Here is a 26,785-nt window from a genome sequence, read left to right on the forward strand (position 1 = left end):
AATGCACCTTGGGTCGAAAAACAATGAATGAGGCAGATTTGGTTGCAATGTGCATGACTATGATGAGTAATGAATGAAACGCTGCTCTGAAAAATGCTGACCTTCAAGGACCACAATAATGCCACTATCACATCTGCGAGGAAACTGATAGGATGGATAATGAGAACATTCAAGATGAGATGCTAAGCCAATGATGATCCTTTTTAAATCACTTACTCTCTCTAGGCTGGAATACTGCTGTACATTAGCATCCCCATTCAAGGCAGGTGAAATTGCAGATCTAGAGAATGTACAGAGAACCTTTATTGCACGTATAAGTTCCATCAAACACCTTAACTACTGGGAATGCCTAGAAGCACTTGACTTGTACTCACTGGAGCGCAGGCGAGAGAGATACTATATCATAATCTACACCTGGAAGATTCTGGAGGGACTGGTCTCTAATATGCACACAGAAATCACTCCATATGAAAGCAAAAGATTGGGCAGGCGATGCAACATACCCCCAGTGAAAAGTAGGGGCGTCACTGGTACACTAAAAGAAAACGCAATAAGTGTCCGGGGCCCAAGACTGTTCAACAGCCTCCCACCAACAATAAGGAGCATTACCAGTAGACCCTTGGTTGTCTTCAAGAGCGCGCTGGACAGATACCTAAAGGTGGTGCCGAATCAGCCAGGCTGTGGTTCGTATGTTGGATTGCATGCGGCCAGCAGTAACAGCCTCGTTGATCAGGCCCTGATCCACTGGGAGGCCTGGTCATGGACCTGGTCGCAGGGGCGTTGATCCCTAGAATACCCTCCAGGTAGACCTAAATAAATGTCCTTGGATTACGTGATTTGAAAAACAAGTCCACACCTTACCCTGTTAGGGTATTCAGAACTATTAATGTACATGGCAATGACACAAGAGTGATACTAAAAGCATTAAGTTCTTTGTAGTAGACATGTTAGTCTTTGGGCTATGGGAAGAGAAGCAAACTGGAACTGACAACCTCCAAATGAGGGAAAATCAAAATTAAGATATGGGGCGAACATGAATAGGGGCCTTGGCCAGGGAAAAAACTAGGGACGTTGACCCCTGAAAACTTTCTCCAGGTAATGGAAATAATAATGCCAACATTAATGTTAATATTAATATCAACATCGAACAAATTCAAACAATGTCCATCAATTACAACTGATTTTTACCAATGTCCAGAAGTTGCAGATGAGCAGTAAATGATTCGAACAAAGTGCACCAACACACACACACATGGGGCCAGGAGCTGTGAAAGAACCCTTGCAAACACCTATATCCAAGTACACACATACACGGGACTGTGAGTCATGAATCATCCCTTACAACCCCACACACACACGTGGGACCAGGAGCAATGAATCAACCCTTGCAACCACACACACACACATGGGACCAGGAGCAATGAATCAACCCTTGCAACCACACACACACACTCTATGAAAAAGAAAACTTATACATTTCTTCAAGGTGGTTAAAGACACAAAAAGCCATACATGTACCTTCATATCACAGTTTATTATTCTATTACATTTGTTAGCATTTTATACAAAATTACTCTAATTTTTCATGGATACACCCAGTTGTAAGAGTCTACAACTTGCTCGTAAGGCAGTTCGAACATGGGTGGTTAATGTACAGTACTAGTGATCTATGGATAGCCCGTATTTTTCTAGGATATTGTGGAAAAGTTTCCACCTTGTGACATTTACCATCTCCCCACATTTAACATACAGTGGACCCTCACCTAACGATATTAATTGGTACCCGAGAACGATTATCGTTAGGTGAGTTTTTTAATGTTAGCCGAGGCAAAATGTTAGCATTAAAATGTATCGTACTAGTATACGGATTAAACAAATATAACCTGTAAAACCCAAAGGAATGTCTGTAAGAACATACTTAAAAGATCAATTTTGACTCATCCATAAATTAACATATGAAAATATTAAATTTATTACAAAGGAAAAAAAATCAACATCATAGTATCTTACAAAGTTAAGAGCACTGGGTTACGAGGTACCGGTAAGTCACATGGGGATGGCAAGGAGAAATATATATGAAAATCATATATCGCATGAAAATAATGAAAAACTTTAGCAGAACTGGCGCAGACAATAAAAATTTATGAGAAAGACAAACTATATACGGACTGCATACCTTACAGGAGATGGAAAAACTGTCAGTGTTAAAAGAAATCTTTTCATTTAACACTGAGTGAAACTTTTGTGCTATGACTGGTTACTGGAGAGTATTTAAATAAATATAATTTATGAGCAGATCATAACTCTGGAAGAATGTGAGAAATGATCTTACAAAATAAATAAAAAGTATTAACAAAACATCTGCAAGACGGCACAAATGCGGACAGAGAATTTTTATAAAATGATAAAAACATAAATAATATTACCAACAAGACATTATTAACAGACTGAAGAATTCATTATATACATAAGAAATAATGGCTACCTATTAATCATGCCCCAAACAATGCCTCTCTCAACTTAAAATAAATGGTTAAAGAAAATAAATTATATATGGGGTTTAAAAAAGGTAGAATAAAGAAAAACTGAAACATTTGAGATAATTTAAAAAACTGACTGTTTTTAAGTTACATTATTAATAAAAAAAATGGTGAGGAACTGAATAGGCTGAAGATAACATAAAATAACAATGAGATAATTATGGTGACCTGTGTGGGTCGTGCCACACAGTGGAGGGGTGCTGACATCAGAGAAAGAAGCATAAAGAGCAGGTTCCTCTGCTAACAAGGGTCAAAATTGGCACAATATATCAGGTTATAAATGCAGAGAAGTGAGGGAATATCAGGACTTTTATTAAATGTGAAAATGAGCATTAAACTTATACAGGTTGTACAATGCAATGCTGGAATGGATTGTAAGGGAAAGGGATGAGGTTAAGTGGGGTATGAGGGTGTAAAATGAACATAATAGATGGTGCAACAAGCTAGTTTCTGTAGAAAAGTCATAGACCTCAGTGTTAAATACATGTATCAAGTCTTGAGTAAGAAGTCAATAGTGGAACCTTTCTAAAACCAAGTTGCTGAAGGAAGACAGTTTTAGGTCTGTAAGTATGAAATGAGGCATATTTTAACCAAGCATTTTGTAATAATTTACAAATAGTGCTGGTAAGAAAATGTGCCTATTACTAGTTCTCTATCCTGACAAGACGTACAGTACCTGTGAAACAGGAAAACTGCAGTGTTCCATTCCAGAGGAAAAAATGCCTTCAAACCAAATCTGATTAAAAAGGTGTAAGAGGAGCAATTGTAAAGTAGGAGGCAAGTGTTAAAGTGTATGAACGTGTACTTTATATCAGGCTTGGCTGCTGTAGGTCAGTGTTGATATGCTTTTGCAATGTGAAGGGATAATTACAGTTCCTCATTTTGAGATGCTAAGTTCAATGGGATGGCCTCCCACCCAGTTGGTTTCGTAACTTCAGAAGGGCCTGATAGTTTTTTTTGAGTCATAATAAGGGCAGGAGCAGGGTTAGATGCATAATTTCCTTAACTTCGGTAATTACTTCCAGTGCATACACAGAGCTAGCGGTGGCCACACAAGCATGCCAACAAGTTAGGTTAGCCATCTGCACAATGCAACGAATACCAGCTCTTGCTTGTTGATAAGCTAGAAAATGGTCCTTGATGCAGTTGTAACCTAAGTGGTCCCACATAATTTGTTTCAAATTAACTGCCCTGAGTGTTTACCCAAGATAAAAGCGATGGTAAGTGTGGAGACAGAGAATGGTGAAGGCAAAGAGCTTTCCCATATCATCTGTAAAAGAATTGAGAGGATCAGGAAAAGAGGTATGATTGAATAGAGGGCCAAATTTGCAATCAAAATGCCAAAAATTGGAAGAGACAGTGATGGCAAGAATGGAAATGGTAAGAGTAGGAAATGATCACTGCCATGAAGATAATTCAGTAGCTTAATCGAATTCAGGTGAAATGCTGTAGGAGCAGACAAGATCTATACACGAGAGGGTACAAGGGTACAGGTTAATGCATCTCAATGTGTAATGATAACTGTACTCAAGATATGGAGAGGTAGGGGGATGTGGAATTCTCGAGTCACACTGTGACCTTACCTAAAAGAAATGATGCACGTTAAAACTGCCTAGTAAAAGGAGTGGCATAGGCACAGGCAAGGATGAATTAAAAAATGTATGTTAGTTACAGACAAGAGGAATAAAGGAGAAAGGTATAAAGAACAGAAAATTTACCACATACCCAAAAAGAAATGGGCTGTAGTATAATAAAGTGGTGAATGAAGGGGAATTTAGAAATGCAAAACATCAGTGCATGCAACAGGCACACTTTCATTGTATGATTAGTCAGGAAAGAGACATACAGCATTGCCTTAAAGAACACAACGACAGATAGGAGATCCGACTGCATTTCATAGTTTAGGTTCTGGTAGACAAACACATCAGTGGAAAACTAGGAAACTAACACTCAGAGCTTGCCCTGATTTCCTTAAATTCTCTGATATTCCATTGTAGAAGTGACATTACTTACTAGTAATAGAGCAGTAAGGATTAGGAAAGGGAAGGAGGATGGTTTTGGGATAGAGTGGATAGCAAAACCAGAGGCATGACATTTTTGTCATTTATGAGAAGGCAGACACAAGTTCTGACCCTAGCAATTGGGAAGCCTTGCAATTCTAATATTTTTTGTACATATCAAGCAGTCTGTAATACTGTTGTATGAGTGTGTGAGGGATGACAGCCATTCTGTAGTACAAAGGGAGGGTAGAGGGAAATGTACAGTTACCACAGTCCTGTCAATGGTGTACTGTGTTAGCTTATTGGCCTGGTCAGCATCATTAACACTGATGATGCACACCCCATCTTTTGGAGGGTTGAAATAGATGTCTTGGCAGATGTGTGTCAAGAGTTCTTGTGTCAGTATACAGTTGTTCAGGTATGCTTCGAAATTTGCTGCTTGCAGTGAAAACAAATCTTGTCCAGTGTCACGTTAGGAAGACTGCCGTCAGTGAAAGAGGTTCCTAAGTGGTGTGTTTCTTGGTGTGTGCCCAACAAAACTAGCTAAATATAAAAGATCAGCACACACATACAACATAAATGTTTATTTTAATCAAGGACAGGGATAAACCCATATAGTGTCTGGGAAATGGGAGGCAATTAGATTAGAGCCAAGGAAAGGAAGAATAAGTCCAGTTCCTTGGATCAAGAGCCCTTAACCAGTATCCAGGCATCTCCCTGTAGGTGACCAAATGAAATGACCGAGTGAAGAATCCTAAAATGAAATGGCCATATAAATATGTCATTTATAAATGGAAAATGTTTAGGGAAAAGTGTTTTTCATACAAAAAGTCATTTCCTCTTAAGTTTTTAAGAGTATGCATAGCAAAAAATGTCTGATATACACTTTCCTAGAAATATAATAAATTTCCAGGTGAATTTGAGAACAATTTTCCGAGCACAGTGTATGTGCCCATTTTTGGCACTTGAATCTGGTAATATAAAATGAAATACATACCAGCATGGCATATTATAACGTATACAATAAATTTACCTGGTAACGAGTAAGTTTTATAATTAATGTAATCTACACATGTCACTGAAGTCGTTCACTCTTCTTCCATGGCACCACTAAAAGTGAAAAATAATTAACCCGCCCTCACAACTTCAAACTATATTTACAGTGTATACATGAGCTTGCCATTTCTTTGCGAGAGGCAGCTACTGGCAACCGTTTGTAGAAATTAATGCCCACTGGGATTTAAGTTATTAATAAGTACCTATAAACTTCTCAAGTCCTTATCAAATCACAATGTCTTATATACCATAACTGGAAAGCTAAGGCCTATACAGTGGCTTGGAACTCCATGCATAACAATGCCTTTGTGGTATACAATACTGAGAAAATTCTCAGCAGTACTGCTGACAACAGAATCTTGGAATTCATACAAACTATGATATGATTATGAAGATGACAATGATAATGATCATGAAAAACATTATGAGAACATGAAATGGAACAGGCACAATCTTTAGTAATCCATACGTTTGCTTTGTTCTTTAGTTGCAATGTCAAAAAAAAAAAAAAACTTCAGTTACAGCACCAATTAAGGATCTGTTTTTTCATATATCTGGAAGAAATTCTGCAATGGAACATTACTAGAAATGCAGATTGTCACTCTGAATAAATTAACAAAGTGTTGAAAAATCTTCACTTGTAAGAAAAAAAAACTTCGAAGCCTGAACCAGCGACCTGCATCAACACGTGCAATGATGATCAACTGTCGGTGCAGTGTCTCGTACTATTCAATGAGAAGTATGTAAAATAGTTAGAAAGATAAGCTGCCAAATATACACATCAACCCGCATTGTCAGGTACTATTCATCTGACCTCTTCTAATTATAACAATTTCAGAGGACAGAGGAGCACTAGGCACTCCATTTGAATGATGTTGCGCCCAATGTTTCTGATAACCTGCATCGTACTTAAATTCTGGTTAAACCCCTGAATAATTTTTCAGGAAGCCTTAAGTAAAACCCAAATGGCCCAAACACGTTAGTGTGGAGAACATTTGTAGTAGAGGCACTCTGTGCTGGCTGTTACTAGCACCTACATATCAAGTCTAGCAGTACTAATACCCCCTAGGAAACAGGACTAAATTATACTTTGAGACTTTTATTTAACCCTTTAACTGTGTCTGACGTACTAGTATGCAGATGATATTGTGCCTGACGTACTAGTACACAGGTGCTGGTATTGTGTCCGATGTACAAGAACCAGGTGCTGGTATTGTGTCCGATGTACAAGAACCAGGTGCTGGTATTGTGTCCGACGTATTAGTCCACAGGTGTTGGTATTGTGTCCAGTGCACTAGTATGCACAATTTTTCACACCCACAAATCTGCCACCTGCCAATATTTTTGACCTCGGCACAATTCTTTGTGCCTTTTTACATCTATTCATACATTTGAAAAAAATCTAAGGCCAGCAGAGTTCACACAATGTATCATGGCTAACTATTCAGGTGATGAGTGTATGTCCAATGCACTAGTACACCTCACTCACAAAAGTAAACAAAGGAATCAGGAGCTGTATTTCTACCACCTGCTTCCCTACCATAAAACAGGGTGTGCAAGTGGCACTAAGATGACTTACTCCAAAATTTGTTACAATTTCATGATACTAACACTGGAATTCAATCACAAAGTACACTAAGTTTATTTAACCCAAGATAACCCAGTAAAGTCAAACAATGTGAATAATTTCCATGCTTTGAGGAGTATTACTCTCTGAAACAATTGCAATATTTTAAGTATTCCTTGTCAATAGCCTTAAAAGACCAAGACAGAAAAAAAAAAAATACAGCCTCTCCTCACTTAATGACGGAGTTCCGTTCCTAAGACCATGTCAGTAAACGAATTCGTCGCTAAGTGAGGAGCATACTACAGTATAATGGTAGTGGGTTTGTGTCAACCATCTTTGATGTTGTTTTATTGTCACCTTTGCACCATTTATAACATTTCTGGTATATTTTTCAATGTTTATACAGAAGTGTACTGTATACTGTAACAAACAGAATAGAAGAAATCAGCTCTAATATACATTATTTAGGTATGCATACTGGGCAGAGAGCCCGTCCTAAGTCCGAGGCGTCGGTAAACGAGTATGTTGTTAAGCGAGGAGAGGCTGTAATAAAGTTGTACTGTATATATACCAATTACTGCAAGTGAAGCAATGTTGGGCTAACACAGTGTTAAACATTAAAAGCAATGAAAAACAGAAAAACAATCATATCTTGGCATCAATAACTATAAAATGTAAACATTGCTGGCACTTTTATGCCGCTGTTGCCATCGAGTGATCATGTTTCCACTATCTTCAACACACCATAAAATCCTAACTTTTTATCAGATTTCACATATTTTAGTCTTATTCAATTCAGAAAATTGAACTCTATCAAACTGTAAGAAAAATAATTTTTTTATTTTTCAAAATCTTCCCACAGATTTATTTTTTCAGGGTTTTGCACAGTTAAAGGGTTAAACTAATAGTCCTCCTGGTCCCATTTTGTTGTTAAAAATCTCAACAATACCATGAAACACCAAAACAGAAATTCACCAATACAACTCTCTATCCTGTGATTCTGTTATCTAAAGGCTAGTGTAGGGGAAACCTGCAGGTCGTACTTGAGTTGTGGCCTGTCCTGGTGCAAACATACCAGGTTGCATACATGCAGAATACAGAGGCTGCTGTGTCTGTAGATTGAGGGGCAGCTGGACGTGAGAATAGGCAGGGTAATTAGTACTGATGGGTGCATGTGACATGGAAACGGGTACCCCGGGATGGGTGTTCGGTGGTACCGTGGCGGTGGTCGCTGCCGTTACTGGTGGCGTGTTACGAGCGTCCTTAGGAGGCTCTTGTGGCGGCTGTGCTTGTTGCTGCTGCATCACCTGCTGGGCACCTGTTTCTACACGCTGCTGATCTTGTCTCTGGTTTTGTTGTTGTTGCTGTTGTTGCTGCTGTTGTTGTTGCTGTTGCTCCTGTGGCTGTGTTGGCGGATTCTGTGCACCGGTAGTATTGTCATTGTCATCGTCATCATCGTCACTCTGACCCATTGTACGCTCGGCTTTCTTATCCATTCGGAAAAATTTAACATTTGGAAACTGTTCTTTCATGAAATGTCTAAAAGAGGAATAACCCATCACCTTGACGTCTGGCTCAAAATGTTCACAATACTCCTTATAAGCATTATGGATCTTTTTGCGAGTGATGTCAGCTGGTAGGTAAACTGGAGGAGACTTGCCAGATTTGTTTGGTTTTTTAGGGGTGTTTGTGTTAGGGGAATATCTGGCAATATAGCTCTGCAGGAAAGCAGCAGCATGCTGGTAAGTGTCCAGGGGGAATGTGTTTGGTGGCTTCTTGCCATGGTTGCCATGCACTCTTGGAGTAACACCATTAACCATTACATGTTTTCTTATGGCTTTCAACTGATAATGAGTACAATTTTCCAAGTATAAGAAAGCATCTAGACAAACTTTCTTCCCTTGAAACACATACGACGCCCTGAGCCTCTTTCTCTCTTTGTGACGCGAAGTTTCTTCTGGGTTCGCCAGACACGCCATAGTCACTCCCATTAGGTACATGTCATGTTCATTTTTAGTTAGTTCGGCAATGTTTAATCGGTGTCTAAATACAAATTCTGGGTTCATGTTTTTGAAGCAATTATCTCCCTCACATTCACAACCTTTTCCAAAGCGTTCTCTCACTTGATCACTATTTTCCTCCAGTTTAGTAGGGTCGATACCCTCTGCTAGCAGGTCGGCCAATTTTCTCTTTTTCTTCACCTCCTTCTTGATTTTGGGTTTGGTTTCCTGTTCCTCTTCATTAATATCATTAGTGTTGAGAGTAGTGTCTCCTTCCTGGCTCTGCATATCACCCATGGGGTAGTTGGAATTCATGCCATTCTGTCCATCTATAATAAAATTAAATTTATTAATAAATATACTGGATACAAAAAATAGTATACATTATTTACTTTAATTTTCCTAATCTCAAAGAAATGTGAGATGTATATACCTGTCTGAATCCATTTTTATCATAAAAACTTTACAGTGAAGCTTAATCTATTTCAAAAAATTATTCTGCAACACAGATAAGTGAGAACAGCTGAGCAAAAAAATAAAATATTAAAAATTTATTAAAAAATGGCTTAAATAATTAACCTGTTATAAAAATTAACTTTTTTTTTAACACATTTCCCCACTGAGGCAGGGTGACCCAAAGAGAAAGAAAAACTCAAAAAGGCAAAAAGGCAAAAAAAAAAAAAAAAAAAAAAAAAAAAAAAAAACTTTCATCACCATTCAACACTTTCACCATCACTCATTCATAATCACTGTCTTTGCAGATGCGCTCAAATATGAGAGCTTAGACGTCCCTCAAAATTACCAATATCCCAAACCCCTCCTTTAAAGAGCAGGCATTGTACTTCCCATTTCCAGGACTCAAGTCTGGCTCACCAGTTTCCCTGAATCCCTTCACAAAATATTACCCTGCTCACACTCCAATAGCTCGTATAAATGAAAAGCAATAATGTTTCAGTGATGTGTTGAGGAAAGATTGACCTGAACAGATTAATGCAACACATTAACAAGTCTAAGGGCAATGTGTGGTGTAAATATTATGCAGAAAATTCGGAGTATGGAAATTAGGAGAAGGTGTGGAGTTAATAAAAGCATTAGTCAGAGGGCAGAAGAGGGGTTGTTGAGGTGGTTTGGTCATTTAGAGAGAATGGATCAAAGTAGAATGACATGGAAAGCATATAAATCTATAGGGGAAGGAAAGAGGGGTAGGGGTCGTCCTCGAAAGGGTTGGAAAGAGGGGGTAAAGGAGGTTTTGTGGGCGAGGGGCTTGGACTTCCAGCAAGCGTGCATGAGCGTGTTAGATAGGAGTGAATGGAGACGAATGATACTTGGGACCTGACGATCTGTTGGAGTGTGAGCAGGGTAATATTTAGTGAAGGGATTCAGGGAAACCGGTTATTTTCATATAGTCGGACTTGAGTCCTGGAAATGGGAAGTATAATGCCTGCACTTTGAAGGAGGGGTTTGGGATATTGGCAGTTTGGAGGGATATGTTGTGTATCTTTATACGTATATGCTTCTAAACTGTTGTATTCTGAGCACCTCTGCAAAAGCAGTGATAATGTGTGAGTGTGGTGAAAGTGTTGAATGATGATGAAAGTATTTTCTTTTTGGGGATTTTCTTTCTTTTTTGGGTCACCCTGCCTCGGTGGGAGATGACCAACTTGTTGGAAAAAAAAAAAAAAAATTAACAAGTGGCCTCTAGCTACTTTCAGGTGACATATAAGATACTTAAATTAATGACAAACAAATTCTTAGCAAATCAATAGCTTTACAGTACTGTACAACTCTACAATTTAACTAAGAAAGTATGCAAAGTGATGTACTGAAAGATCCCACGTACTGATGTATTGTATCTTTTTGTTTTCCAGCACTTTCTCAACTACAGATTTTAATTTTTATAAAGCACCTATGTTCACACAGATCATAGGTTTAGTTTTCTCTCAAGGTTGTTATTAAACTGTAGATACCTAGTAGAAAGGGACTTTTGGGCTCTCACATGTTTTTATCTGTATTTCTTCTATTGTTCATTTTCTGATATCTGGAAAACACTTCTTTGCATTGGCTTGAAATTTACAGCCTTTGTGCACAGTCTGAAGTGAAAATGCTGCTGCAGAAACTGCTTTGATAGTTCACTGTCTGAAATACTAGGATTCTCTCACAATTTTTGGATGGTACTGCTATGAGGTGTAGGAAAATCACATGATGGTATGATGATACCTTATGAACATTCTTGAGTCTTAGGTGCTCAAAATGCACTTACAGAGTGCTCTTTTTAACGAGACAGTGATGACAGAAAAATGGCTGGAAGCCCAATTGCAGTTTAATTAAAAGTAGCTCATTGCTCAACAATTGTGACTTATGGTGATGTCAGCGATCTTGCTTGTAGAAAGCAGACTGGAAAATAGTTGGAAATGGTCATAACTTAGCAGGGGGCCAGAAAGTAGCCTGAAACATACCTGTGAATAGTTTTGAGGGCTCTTATACCCTACAGCCCAGACTAGGGCCAAGCTTCTCTGTTGACCACCTGGTCAACCACGCTGTTTGTGACAGTGGCCTACAAGCCCATATAGCCATCATGACCTGACTGTTCCGGCACTTACAGCAGAAAGTTGACCAGCTTCTTGAAAAATTCTATCTTTGTTCTGACAGTAATTCTGATATCTACTGGTAGTAGGTTAGTCTTGGAGCACTGAGGTATACCATGGCCTCCCATCCTCTGCTCACTTCACAGGGCTTATTTCACACTTAATCCTGTATCTTTCATTATAGAAGGCTACAACAGTAGCATGCAAGGTAGGGACCAGGCTCCGAAGCATCTCTTTCATGTATACCAGGCATCCCATCCTTCTTTTTTCCAGAAAAAACAAACCAAGTGCTTTGAGGCATTCCCAATAATTTAGATGTTTATTGATTCTATCTTATATTACAGAACATGCAGAAGACACTGAAGGTTCACTGGTCCTGAGGACTAGATGAGACCCAGGACATGCAGTTTTGTGTGTCTGCTGAAGATGTGGCATAGCTAGCATTAAATCCAAAGGATGTCAGAGATCTGGATAAGATCACTTGCCTCACACACCAAGTGTCTGTGGTTCAATCCCTGACACGGGTGGAAATGTTGGGCATGCTTCCTTACACCTGTAGGTATTCGAGTGTTAGTCAACTGGTGTGAGTTGCATCCTGGGGGACAAGACTGAAGGACCACAATAGAAATAAGACAGACAGTCCTCAATGATGCACTGACTTTCTTGAATTATCCTGGGTGGCTAACCCTCCCTGAGTTAAAAATCTGAACAAATCTCATCTTATTGCATATTTCTTACAAGGAAAAGCCCATTTATGCACAGCATTTCACAAGTATGATAAAACAACATATGAGGTGGTGGACATTGTAGAAGATAGCTAACATAAGAGAAAAGTTTACAAATTTCTGTGAAAATGCTTAACTATGGCTACTGGCTCTAGTAGTTGTGTGTGACTTGCACATTCACTCTATCATAAGATTTGGAGCCCTTAACCACTTACCACACTAAATCCCTGTTATACCACTTCATGCCTAATTTCCTGACTGGTCGACTGTCTTGGTACACACTGAATCCCTACATCCCATTTATCTTTAAATGTTTTTGCTACTTCACAGCCTGTCTCTCTAAAATATCAGTGCCCCTCTGGCAAGACAGTAACAGAATGAGTGATGGTGAAAGTGTTGTTTCTTTTTTGGGTCACCCTGCCTCATTCTAAAGCTCAAATTAAACAGTGAAAAAAGAAAAAATTGCAAATAAGATGAACAGATGTATACAGATTAAGCAGAATGTAATGGATGGTAAAATGAAAAATGAAAAAAAAATTAAGAATAAAAGTTGCAAAAAAGTTGTTTACTGATTGGGCAAGATCTAGAAAAAATAAAAATAACTTGTAGCTCACCCATCTCAGTCGTAGACCATATGGAATGCTCTAGGGGTTGAGGTTGAAGTTGAGACAGCTGATCGGCAGTCATGTGAGTTAGCTGTGGAGGGCCTTGCTGTGGCTGCTGCTGCTGCTGCTGTGGTTGCTGCTGTTGTGGTTGCTGCTGTCCACTGGGTGGTTGTTGGTTGCTGGTGTTGTCACTCTGAGATGTCGGTGGATTTCCTTGGGGCTACAAAGAAAAGAAGTACAGTCGCGCACCTGTGAACCGTAAACCAAAACTCCGTAAATTGTCTTTTTCTACTTGTGATTATTGGGGTCTTAATTTCTCTGAAATGCAGCATATAGGAGTTCACTGTATTACTCAGTTGAAATAACATTCTCGGAGGGATAGGCTGTGCAAACAGTTCCATCCAGCAGCCCAACAGTGAACCACCAGCAGTGATGACATCACAGTACCATCAGCTAAACATCATAATTTAAATATAACTATAAAATTTTAACTCCTTCTGTATAAATTACTAAACTGAAAAAGGAAAAACTTTTGTTTTTTCTTTTTAGGTCACCCCTGTCTCGGTGAGAGATGGCCAGCATGTTGAATAGAAAGAAACTATAAATTTTATCATTTCTTAACCCTCAAAGAATTTAACCCGTAAACGGTCCAAACATATATATACGTTTTTTCAACATTTGAAAGTGTATGTAAAAAAAGTAGATCTTCTTTTTGTTTTTCTACATTTGAAAATGTGTAAAAATCTTTGATCTACTTTTTCTTTTTGTTATATTTGAAAATATGTAAAAAAAAACTTAGATCTACTTTTGTAGCACTACACATGTGAACGTAGATCTGCTTGGACCGTTTACGGGTTAAAAGCTTAAGGACACCCCAAATGCACTTTAAAATTTTTTAATAAACTAAAACTACAACACTGGGCAGTTTCCTAACACCTACTGCCCCTGTTAATTAGCAGTAAATAGATATCCAGAGTAAGGAAACAGTTATGGGTTGCATCCTGGGGAAAATCTTAAATGGACCCCACTGGAAATAAGTTACACTGACTAATTTTAATGGGTTAATTAAATGCATTATCAAACAATGTTTAGAGTTTCATGGACCACCACCTCCCTGGTCTAGTTTCAGATCAAGCCTCTAAAATTTGAAAAAAAAAAAAAATTACTGTACATGAATACCAACTACAGGTTTCCCCACTTCATGCAGATGTGCTTTGTAAGAATTCGCTTTTTTTTTTTTTTTTTTACTTCATCAGCCATTTCCCACCGAGACCAATACTACAGTATCGGCATGATTTTATTTCAATTGGAAATTTTGTGCATGCAATGTACATTCACCATACGCTACCTGTGCAGTTCACAAATGTACTGAAGACTTTACATGCAAAACTGGGTGTTGATATACTGAGTAAGCTTAATAAAGCTGCCAAGAGCCAGAAACACCTACTGTATACTGTTCACAGAATGGGTGGGGTTCAAACCCATGGCAAGCAAATCCTAAAAACTCCCAGGCCAGTGTTATTTATAATGGATACTATATTACCATATACTGAATAAAGTGAGGGACATCAGTTTTAGGAAATGAATGGGAACAAGCAGGAGCATCCTGGAAGAGGGGAGTGGACAATAATAAAACATCTCATACGAAGTAAGAGGTATACCTGGGGTATACCTGGAGAGGGTTTCAGGGGTCAGCACCCCCACAGGAGGTACAGAGCAGGAGAGAATAGCGTGTTCAGATTGGATGATTAGGAATCCTAAAAGATTTCTGTTACTGTCAAGCTTCAAACTCAACATCTTTTTAAATAAGAGCCTCTATGCAGAGCCGAATATTCCATCTTTGTCCGATCGCTGTGATACTCATTGCCTTCGCTATTATGTTCGCTCTCATGACCTTCGCAATCCTTCCATACATATACGTATATGTATAGGATAGTCACTGATATTAGTAGACCTTCTTTATTTGTTCGTCGCTCCTGTTTACTCCATCCCTTTTCTCTTTGCCTACATTCGCTCATATCTTCTCTTTAGTGACCACCTTTCTATGTTCATGTAGCATCTCACTTTTCCCTACCCCTTTGGGAAATTCCGACGGTTCGTGTCTGTTCTTTCCCACTGCCATGTGTGAAAGCCTAACTGCCTATGGTGGCTTCTTGCTCTCTTTTTCTTGACCATTTTCAATCTCATTCTCATGCCATCGCAGTGTACACTGATAGCTCCAAGTCTTCTGATGGCATTGGATTCGCAGCAGTGTTTCTGGACAGCATCATGCGAGGGCATTGATTATCCCCGGCTAGCATTTTTACGGCTGAATTGTATGCCATTCTCATAGCACTTATCCATATTGCATCTATGCCTGTGTCACTATTTGTGGTCGTTTCAGACTCCCTTAAGTGCTTTACAGGCTATACAAAAATTTGATACACCTCATCCCCTGGTTCTTCATATCCAACTTTGGTTACACCGTATCTCTAGCAAGCACAAAGATATTGTTTTTTGTTGGGTCTCCAGTCATGTTGACATACAGGGCAATGAATTAGCAGACACTGCTGTGTGGTTAGCAGTACATGACCTCCCAGTTTCATATAGAGGTGTTTCATTCACAGACTATTTTGCTGTAATTGCTACCCACCTTTGCACCCGCTGGCAACAACGTTGATCTGATCGGCTCTATAATAAACTACATTCTGTTAAATTGAGCATAGTTTTCTGGCCGTCTTCATCATTGGCCACACTCGCCTTACTCATGGAGAGGCTCCCTGTTCCACTCTGTGAGAATTGTCAGGTTCCAGTTTCTGTTAACCACATTCTGTTAGACAGCCCACTCTATCAACGAGCATGCAGAATTTACCTCCAATGTCGTCACTGCTCTTCTGCCCTTACTTTACCTTCCCTTCTTGCTGATGGACCTTCCTTTAACTCGAGACTCTCTCACTGACTTTATGACAGCAACTGATTTACTGCACAAACTCTGATGATAATGCCTCTAGTACTCCTCACAGCCCTTTCTACTTCAATCTCTTGCTATCCTCTACCCCTGCACTATCCACTGCCCCGTTGCACTCCATGACCTAATAATCATCCCTGTCCCTCTTGCTACCCAATACCCTTGCATCCTTCCCTGCCCGGCAGTGCTGTATGACCCTTGTAGGTTTAGCGCTTCTTTTTGATTATAATAATAATAATAATAATATTTTAATAAGAAAATATTCAAAGCAGAAGAAAAAATATATTAAGACATTTATTATATCCAACACGCAGCCTCTCCTCACTTAGCGATGTACTCATTTACTGATGATTCAGACTTATGACGGGCTCTCTGATCAGTATGCAGACCTAAATAATGTATATTAGAGCTGATTTTCTCTATTCTGTTTATTACATATACAGTACACTACAGTAAAAACATTTAAAAATGTACTAAAAATGCTATAAATGGTGCAAAGGTGACATTAATTAAAACAATATTGAAGATGGTTGACTCAAACCCACTACCATTATGGTATGCTCCTTGCTTAGCAACGAATTTGTTTATTGACGTGGTCTTAGGTCGTTAAGTGGGGAGAGGCTGTATCCATATTTGCTGTTTAGAGGGACATCTAAACTGTCACATCTGCGCGCCTCTGGCAAAACAGTGATAGCGTGAATGATAATGAAAAGTGTTTCTTTTTTGGGTCACCCTGCCTCGGTGGGAGACGTCCATATAAAAATATATCGACATTTCCAAAACAGAGTTGTTTCTCTTGTCATCTTTTATTCCATTTGAGGAGGAAAAGGATGAGGCAGAAAAAATGGTAGCAAGAAAGAGGATGAGACAGAAGGGCAGTGGGAAATATGAAGAGGTAGCAAAAGAATCAGAGACAGCAGCACTAAGTTGGTCAAGAAGCCAAGGTGGATGACCCATGAAATCATAATGACACAACTGCAAACAAACCATACCACGGGCGGGGATAGAGCCCACGGGTTCTATCCCCACCCATGGTATGGTTTTTTTTTTTCAAGGTGGATGAGGTGGTAGAGAAACAGTTAGTGAGGAACAGGATGAAGCAATGCCAGGTATGAGGAGGTGGCAACACAGGAGGCAGAAGAGAAGGCAAAGAGAAGAGGAAGCAACAGAGGAAGAAGAGCAGGTGCAAAATAAATGAACAAAACACAGAAATTTTGAACAATTCTTTACCTGATAAGTCATTATGTGAACAGGCTGTGGATGGAGGTGCCATTGTGGCGGATGTGGAGGCACCATTACCATTGGCTGTGAGGTACCAGTACTTGTAGAAAGATTTTGCGGTTCATTCTGAAATTACAAATCTTGATAGAACATTACATAAAAAAGAATTTTTATCGTAACAAACTACACCTACCATCCGTCTTACGACCGAGTTTGGTTCCGAGAAACCGGTCGTAAGTCGAAATGGACATAAGTCGAACTTTACTACTGAATATCAACATCACATTTTTGTAATGACTTTATTTTATTGTTTTATTTTGGTATTTCATGTTTTACTTTACTTTTTATGCTGTTAGTACTGTATTTTATACTGTAAGGTTTAGGATAAACACTGTGTACAACACAAATAGTTGTTTATTTCCCAGAAATTTGGCAAGAAAAACAGTCGTAAGTCGAGTGGTCGTAAGTTGAGCAGGTCGTAAGTCGGATGGTAGGTGTACCAGTTTCCTACTGACAAGTTGATGATTAAGACACATGTGCAACAGTTGAACATGTGTCTTAATCATCTACTAAGATAGGATAACCCACTCCAAAAAAAATTACTATCATTAATGTAACCACTGCCTCAGCAAATAAAGGAAAATTGTAAAACTACCACACGTGAAATACACGCTGCCTATGCTCTGTCACTGTTGTAATTCGACAACATAATCACGATCAAATAAAAGCAGGACATACTGTTGTTCCCCTCCCTCGGTCTTTTGAGCATCACTGTACTTTACACTGCATAAACAAGGATTATGTGGTTCTCAAACAATCATCCAAATAGTAGCAGTCAGATTCTAACAAATGGATTTGTCAGTTAAAAATAGGAGAGGAGAGTTATTAAATGGAGAGTTAGAGGTATTGGGAAGATGGAGGGAATATTTTGAGGAATTGTTAAATGTTGATGAAGATAGGGAAGCTGTGATTTCGTGTATAGGGCAAGGAGGAATAACATCTTGTAGGAGTGAGGAAGAGCCAGTTGTGAGTGTGGGGGAAGTTCGTGAGGCAGTAGGTAAAATGAAAGGGGGTAAGGCAGCCGGGATTGATGGGATAAAGATAGAAATGTTAAAAGCAGGTGGGGATATAGTTTTGGAGTGGTTGGTGCAATTATTTAATAAATGTGTGGAAGAGGGTACGGTACCTAGGGATTGGCAGAGAGCATGCATAGTTCCTTTGTATAAAGGCAAAGGGGATAAAAGAGAGTGCAAAAATTATAGGGGAATAAGTCTGTTGAGTATACCTGGTAAAGTGTATGGTAGGGTTATAATTGAAAGAATTAAGAGTAAGACGGAGAATAGGATAGCAGATGAACAAGGAGGCTTTAGGAAAGGTAGGGGGTGTGTGGACCAGGTGTTTACAGTGAAACATATAAGTGAACAGTATTTAGATAAGGCTAAAGAGATCTTTGTGGTATTTATGGATTTGGAAAAGGGTGGATAGGGGGGCAATGTGGCAGATGTTGCAAGTGTATGGTGTAGGAGGTAGGTTACTGAAAGCAGTGAAGAGTTTTTACGAGGATAGTGAGGCTCAAGTTAGAGTATGTAGGAAAGAGGGAATTTTTTTCCCAGTAAAAGTAGGCCTTAAACAAGGATGTGTGATGTCACCGTGGTTGTTTAATATATTTATAGATGGGGTTGTAAGAGAAGTAAATGCGAGGGTCTTGGCAAGAGGCGTGGAGTTAAAAGATAAAGAATCACACACAAAGTGGGAGTTGTCACAGCTGCTCTTTGCTGATGACACTGTGCTCTTGGGAGATTCTGAAGAGAAGTTGCAGAGATTGGTGGATGAATTTGGTAGGGTGTGCAAAAGAAGAAAATTAAAGGTGAATACAGGAAAGAGTAAGGTTATGAGGATAACAAAAAGATTAGGTGATGAAAGATTGGATATCAGATTGGAGGGAGAGAGTATGGAGGAGGTGAACGTATTCAGATATTTGGGAGTGGACGTGTCAGCGGATGGGTCTATGAAAGATGAGGTGAATCATAGAATTGATGAGGGAAAAAGAGTGAGTGGTGCACTTAGGAGTCTGTGGAGACAAAGAACTTTGTCCTTGGAGGCAAAGAGGGGAATGTATGAGAGTATAGTTTTACCAACGCTCTTATATGGGTGTGAAGCGTGGGTGATGAATGTTGCAGCGAGGAGAAGGCTGGAGGCAGTGGAGATGTCATGTCTGAGGGCAATGTGTGGTGTGAATATAATGCAGAGAATTCGTAGTTTGGAAGTTAGGAGGAGGTGCGGGATTACCAAAACTGTTGTCCAGAGGGCTGAGGAAGGGTTGTTGAGGTGGTTCGGACATGTAGAGAGAATGGAGCGAAACAGAATGACTTCAAGAGTGTATCAGTCTGTAGTGGAAGGAAGGCGGGGTAGGGGTCGGCCTAGGAAAGGTTGGAGGGAGGGGGTAAAGGAGGTTTTGTGTGCGAGGGGCTTGGACTTCCAGCAGGCATGCATGAGCGTGTTTGATAGGAGTGAATGGAGACAAATGGTTTTTAATACTTGACGTGCTGTTGGAGTGTGAGCAAAGTAACATTTATGAAGGGATTCAGGGAAACCGGCAGGCCGGACTTGAGTCCTGGAGATGGGAAGTACAGTGCCTGCACTCTGAAGGAGGGGTGTTAATGTTGCAGTTTAAAAACTGTAGTGTAAAGCACCCTTCTGGCAAGACAGTGATGGAGTGAATGATGGTGAAAGTTTTTCTTTTTCGGGCCACCCTGCCTTGGTGGGAATCGGCCAGTGTGATAATAAAAAAAAATAAAACAGATTCTAATTTGCTTGACAGTAGGTTATTGTACTGAAATTAATAAGAAATGACTGCCTGTAGAATTGTCAAGATAAAATTTAGTAATAATTCCTTTATAATTAACGTTTGCAACACATAAGCATGTGAATACAACCATAACAAAATAATGCACTTCCAGAATTAAAAAAAAAACATACAATATATCTAAGTGCCACTATTTCTCATTTCAAGGAGAAAGTAATGACTGACCATCAGTCGCTTGAAGAATAATACACCTATCATCCGACTTACGACCTGCTCGACTTACAACCACTCGACTTACGACCGTGTTTTTTCTGCCAAATTTCTGGGAAATAAACAACTATTTGTGTTGTACACAGTGTTTATCCGAGGCAGCTACGGTGAAAAGCTCTGTTCCACAAGGCACAGTACTAGCTCCCATCTTGTTCCTCATCCTCATATCCGACATAGACAAGGATGTCAGCCACAGCACCGTGTCTTCCTTTGCAGATGACACCCGAATCTGCATGACAGTGTCTTCCATTGCAGACACTGCAAGGCTCCAGGCGGACATCAACCAAATCTTTCAGTGGGCTGCAGAAAACAATATGAAGTTCAACGATGAGAAATTTCAATTACTCAGATATGGTAAACATGAGGAAATTAAATCTTCATCAGAGTACAAAACAAATTCTGGTCACAAAATAGAGCGAAACACCAACGTCAAAGACCTGGGAGTGATTATGTCGGAGGATCTCACCTTCAAGGACCATAACATTGTATCAATCGCATCTGCTAGAAAAATGACAGGATGGATAATGAGAACCTTCAAAACTAGGGAGGCCAAGCCCATGATGACACTCTTCAGGTCACTTGTTCTATCTAGGCTGGAATATTGCTGCACTCTAACAGCACCTTTCAAGGCAGGTGAAATTGCCGACCTAGAAAATGTACAGAGAACTTTCACGGCGCGCATAACGGAGATAAAACACCTCAATTACTGGGAGCGCTTGAAGTTTCTAAACCTGTATTCCCTGGAACGCAGGAGGGAGAGATACATGATTATATACACCTGGAAAATCCTAGAGGGACTAGTACCGAACTTGCACACGAAAATCACTCACTACGAAAGCAAAAGACTTGGCAGACGATGCACCATCCCCCCAATGAAAAGCAGGGGTGTCACTAGCACATTAAGAGACCATACAATAAGTGTCAGGGGCCCGAGACTGTTCAACTGCCTCCCAGCACACATAAGGGGGATTACCAACAGACCCCTGGCAGTCTTCAAGCTGGCACTGGACAAGCACCTAAAGTCAGTTCCTGATCAGCCGGGCTGTGGCTCGTACGTTGGTTTGCGTGCAGCCAGCAGCAACAGCCTGGTTGATCAGGCGCTGATCCACCAGGAGGCCTGGTCACAGACCGGGCCGCGGGGGCGTTGACCCCCGAAACTCTCTCCAGGTAAACTCCAGGTAAACCTTACAGTATAAAATACAGTATTAACAGCATGAAAAGTAAAGTAAAACATGAAATACCAAATAAAACAATAAAGTCATTACAAAAATGTGATGTTGATATTCAGTAGTAAAGTTCGACTTACGTCCATTTCGACTTATGACCGGTTTCTCGGAACCGAACTCGGTCGTAAGTCAGATGGTAGGTGTATTAACCTGACATTAAAATGGGAACTCTCTACATAATAATTAAAGGGTCTTTCTGTTATAATAATGGTTAAGGAAAGGTGTGGCCCATGTTACATAAAACCAACCTTGCTGTACAGGCAGACACAACAAAGAATTAAACCTCATAGTAGACAATTCTCACTACTGCTACCATGAGTAATGGTGACAAATAACCCTTCTCCATGGGATGCTTTGTTGTCATACTCTGCTCACTGAGTAATCAGTTGTGGGCACCATACATCAGCTTATTTTTTTCCACTCTTTGGATTTCTATGGTTGTGGAGGGAAAGTGGTCACTAACTCTGGTGGAGTGTGGGTGTTTGGCTTTGTCTGGCTTTAGTGGGGGTCCACCTGACCTAATTAGGAGTGCTTGTTCGCGTTTATTTTTCCAGAGAGAACCCTTGCTCTCTTCCCAAAACATTTTAGCAATATTCCTTTATATGCTGGGAAGCAGGGTTCAATACAGTGTATGCTATGGTTGCCCATTAAATTTCTGAGAAGTAAATGACAGTAATTACCCAGACACAAGCAAATATTTTTCCATTTGCTAAATTATAATGGGTATTATTTTTTGATAAAAAAAGTTAAATACAAAGTGTTAATACATGAATAATTAGGAAAGCACAACATTACTGTGCAGAACTTACTTGTGTAGACCGGGGGGCCCCAAGGATGTTAAATGAACGAAGCACCTCGCTTGCCTCCTTCTCAGCTTGGCCATGTCCATCCATGCTTTACTGTAAATTGTTCGTCCAGATAACAGTGGAAAATGTTTCAGCAAACATTAGTTCCAGGTTGCAGCGGGTGGAGGGAAGCATCCGAACACTATCTATTGCTTCCACATGAGAAACAGGTTCAAGGTTTCCTAAGAAAGACAAGTACAGTACACGTTTATGTTAATTTTTGTATTTCCTATTTCTGCTTTGACTTTGCCAATTTCTAAATGATAGGTATGAATATGAATATACAGCAGACCCTCGATATAACAGACCTTTATAAGGCGAGCTTTAGAAATAAGAAAAAATCCAATGGGTCAGTCGCTTTGGAAACAAGGGACTAAGCACACACACTGGTTACAGAATTGCCCCTTATTGTTGCTATCACAGGTTCATTGCAAAACAACCTCTTCTCTATCCACCACTACTGCCGTTACCATCCACTCAATTTCCCCTGTAAACCAATTACATAAAGAGTTTACTGTCCTCAAATGAAAAAGAGGTGAATTTAAATGCCACATATTTTGCTTACACTTAAATAATTTGTACTGGTTGTCTAACACATGATTAATTATAGGCACTGCTTTATTTACCAACCTAAAGTGAAAGTTTCATAAACATTCTCTGGGAGATTATAGTTCAAACTGTTAGATATACTGTATATTTTCAAGGAATCCAAAACTAGCAGTTATCACAAAAACTAAGCAGCTAAATAACATTTTGCTCTGTAACAGTTTAAACATATTCTATGGCAAAATTTAACCCAGTGAAAATCATCATATAGCACATTAATCTTAATAACACTATAAATGCTGTAATGAATCTTTATCATACCAGTGATCCTTACAATAATCACACATTCCACACACAAAACAGTTACAGTAAATACCATATAAATATTGTTCAAGTGCCTGAGAAAGTTTTAAATGTCGGTATTTTTTTATCTGGGATTTTATTCTATAGGTTACAAAGAAGCATTAAAAAGCTACAAAATGGTGCCACCCACTGGGACACAGCAAATAAAAATGTCCACTACAGTCACCTCAATGTTCATATTCCAAATTAACATAAAACTAACAAGGGTAACAAACAGACTAATGACTGATAAATCAGAAATGTAAAGATCAAGAGTCAATTATAACAAGTTTATTGACATGATTGCTCAACTGCACAGTTTCAATTATTAGAGTAAAGTGACTAAATAAAAAAAAAGTATCACTGGGAATACATGTACAGTATATATAAATTGTACTGAAACAATTCTGACTAACTCAAATTACACTTACATTCAATACAGCTTTAAACTATATTCTAACAATGTGAATTATATTAGTAAGCATGTAATGAAGCTTAAAATATTTGTAAAACTAATTCTACATTAAAAATACCAAGGCAGTTTCACATATAATTTACCAGAGCACCTGCCAACAGACTAGATTGGAAATGTTATAATCATAACCATAAATTTTAAAAGGGTGGACTGGTAAGCCAGTGGAAGGCCTCAGTCAAACAACCAAAAGCTCCAGCAGCAGGTCATCCTATGACTAAGATCCGCTTAAAAAAACACTTGTCCTGTTTTCCGACAAACCTTACTTAACCTAACCTGCCAACAGAGCAATAGTCTGCTTGAACAAATAATCAACATAAATACCTGGCCCAGGCATAGCTCTAAAAAAAATTACTAAATTCCAATTCTTCATAGGAATTTATAGCACAATTTAATGAGAAAAACATCTCCAATCAAAGGATGATTTTTAAACAGACTATTGTAGTTAAAATTACTGATACTAAATATGCTGTTGTGTGTGTAAGTTCAGAATCTTCCCATATCCTTCCATATGAAAAATAATATACTGATAATACTTTTATAAAGAATAAATTAAAAAAAAAAAGCAATCCCTTGTTGCAGCTTTTGTAACAAGTGTAATTAATTGTAAGAGTTTGAAAATATTAAGCTAATGGTAGCAATTATAAAAACTAACGTCCCCAAACTAATTCTATATTACCAACAAAATATGTACTATAACAATATTATTATTATTATAATCAAAAAGAAGCGCTTAGCCACAAGGGCTATACAGCTATCATAACAATAGATAAATCAAATATAACCGGTTTCTGCACACTTTAAAACAGACTAGTCTTCAAAAAAATATGAGGCAATGTAAATAATAATTATTATTATTATTATTATAATAAAGTGTTAAAGTGCATGGGGAATATGAGGCAATCAACTTCAATCCACGGAAGGATCAAGAGCCCCTCACCGGCATCAAGGAATCAAGAATGTAATCATTATTAATCATGATGGAGAAAGTAAAGATAGTAATCGAGTGCCCAAGAGATGGCTGAATCAGGGTACCGCAATTTACACTGCTAGACATTTCCTGGGTAACACTGCAATGTTACGTCTACTTCACTTAATCAAATATTTCATTTGGTTATCAGCTCCAAGTATCAATTAATATACCACGTGAGTCAGAGTACAAACTGATGTTTGTACTTTACTTATTAAGACTACAGTGATGACCTGCAGGCGGGGTTTACCAGTGCTAATATAATTATTTTTCCACTGAAATGTATTATCATTTTATTATTATAATTATTATCATCATCAATTAGAAGCGCTAAACCCACGAGTCTTGGGGAAAGGAGGGTGATAAAGGTTTGATCCAATAAAGAAGAATGCAGCTTAAATTCCTTACTTGAAGACGCGAAAACATTAAAATAATAATATATGAAAAAAGGACTAAGTTTAAAAAGATACAGGGCAACATACTACCTTATAATACCGAATATTTCATTAACTCGTGCAAAATAACACTGAAATATTTACTAGCGTAAATTACCAAATGTTTCAGCAAGTTATACTTAATTAAAGTCCAATGATGACAAACTAACATCCAAGCTTCAATATTTAATCGCAAAAATATTAATATATATATATATATATATATATATATATATATATATATATATATATATATATATATATATATATATATATATATATATATATATATATCGTATATATATATATATATATATATATATATATATTTTATTTTTTTTTTTATTATCACACTGGCCGATTCCCACCAAGGCAGGGTGGCCCGAAAAAGAAAAACTTTCACCATCATTCACTCCATCACTGTCTTGCCAGAAGGGTGCTTTACACTACAGTTTTTAAACTGCAACATTAACACCCCTCCTTCAGAGTGCAGGCACTGTACTTCCCATCTCCAGGACTCAAGTCCGGCCTGCCGGTTTCCCTGAATCCCTTCATAAATGTTACTTTGCTCACACTCCAACAGCACGTCAAGTATTAAAAACCATTTGTCTCCATTCACTCCTATCAAACACGCTCACGCATGCCTGCTGGAAGTCCAAGCCCCTCGCACACAAAACCTCCTTTACCCCCTCCCTCCAACCCTTCCTAGGCCGACCCCTACCCCGCCTTCCTTCCACTACAGACTGATACACTCTTGAAGTCATTCTGTTTCGCTCCATTCTCTCTACATGTCCGAACCACCTCAACAACCCTTCCTCAGCCCTCTGGACAACAGTTTTGGTAATCCCGCACCTCCTCCTAACTTCCAAACTACGAATTCTCTGCATTATATTCACACCACACATTGCCCTCAGACATGACATCTCCACTGCCTCCAGCCTTCTCCTCGCTGCAACATTCATCACCCACGCTTCACACCCATATAAGAGCGTTGGTAAAACTATACTCTCATACATTCCCCTCTTTGCCTCCAAGGACAAAGTTCTTTGTCTCCACAGACTCCTAAGTGCACCACTCACTCTTTTTCCCTCATCAATTCTATGATTCACCTCATCTTTCATAGACCCATCCGCTGACACGTCCACTCCCAAATATCTGAATACGTTCACCTCCTCCATACTCTCTCCCTCCAATCTGATATTCAATCTTTCATCACCTAATCTTTTTGTTATCCTCATAACCTTACTCTTTCCTGTATTCACCTTTAATTTTCTTCTTTTGCACACCCTACCAAATTCATCCACCAATCTCTGCAACTTCTCTTCAGAATCTCCCAAGAGCACAGTGTCATCAGCAAAGAGCAGCTGTGACAACTCCCATTTTGTGTGTGATTCTTTATCTTTTAACTCCACGCCTCTTGCCAAGACCCTCGCATTTACTTCTCTTACAACCCCATCTATAAATATATTAAACAACCACGGTGACATCACACATCCTTGTCTAAGGCCTACCTTTACTGGGAAAAAATTTCCCTCTTTCCTACATACTCTAACTTGAGCCTCACTATCCTCGTAAAAACTCTTCACTGCTTTCAGTAACCTACCTCCTACACCATACACTTGCAACAT

At 39.0% G+C, this 26,785-nt stretch overlaps 2 protein-coding genes across 12 annotated transcripts in view; both read right to left on the reverse strand.

The window, feature by feature from the left end:
- The window catches only part of LOC128695631 (guanine nucleotide exchange factor DBS), a 773,026-nt gene that overhangs the window by 238,470 nt on the left and 507,771 nt on the right, over positions 1 to 26,785 (reverse strand). The gene's annotated exons all lie outside the window — the stretch shown is intronic.
- The window catches only part of LOC128695635 (ras-interacting protein RIP3), a 30,357-nt gene continuing 5,085 nt past the window's right edge, over positions 1,514 to 26,785 (reverse strand). Inside the window, exons 2-5 of one of the 2 annotated variants that reach the window (XM_053786373.2) lie at positions 22,358 to 22,575; positions 17,256 to 17,372; positions 13,088 to 13,298; positions 1,514 to 9,492 (exon numbers count right to left, since the gene is read on the reverse strand). In XM_053786373.2, coding sequence (XP_053642348.1) covers positions 8,171 to 9,492; positions 13,088 to 13,298; positions 17,256 to 17,372; positions 22,358 to 22,441 — 1,734 coding nt within the window. In that variant the 5' untranslated portion in view covers positions 22,442 to 22,575 and the 3' untranslated portion in view covers positions 1,514 to 8,170. Of the gene's footprint in view, positions 9,493 to 13,087; positions 13,328 to 17,255; positions 17,376 to 22,357; positions 22,576 to 26,785 lie in introns of those variants that run through there. The other variant, XM_053786374.2, reaches the window with a different exon arrangement.

The sequence above is a fragment of the Cherax quadricarinatus genome, chromosome 42, assembly GCF_038502225.1.
Source record: "Cherax quadricarinatus isolate ZL_2023a chromosome 42, ASM3850222v1, whole genome shotgun sequence".
NCBI classification, from domain to species: domain Eukaryota; kingdom Metazoa; phylum Arthropoda; class Malacostraca; order Decapoda; family Parastacidae; genus Cherax; species Cherax quadricarinatus.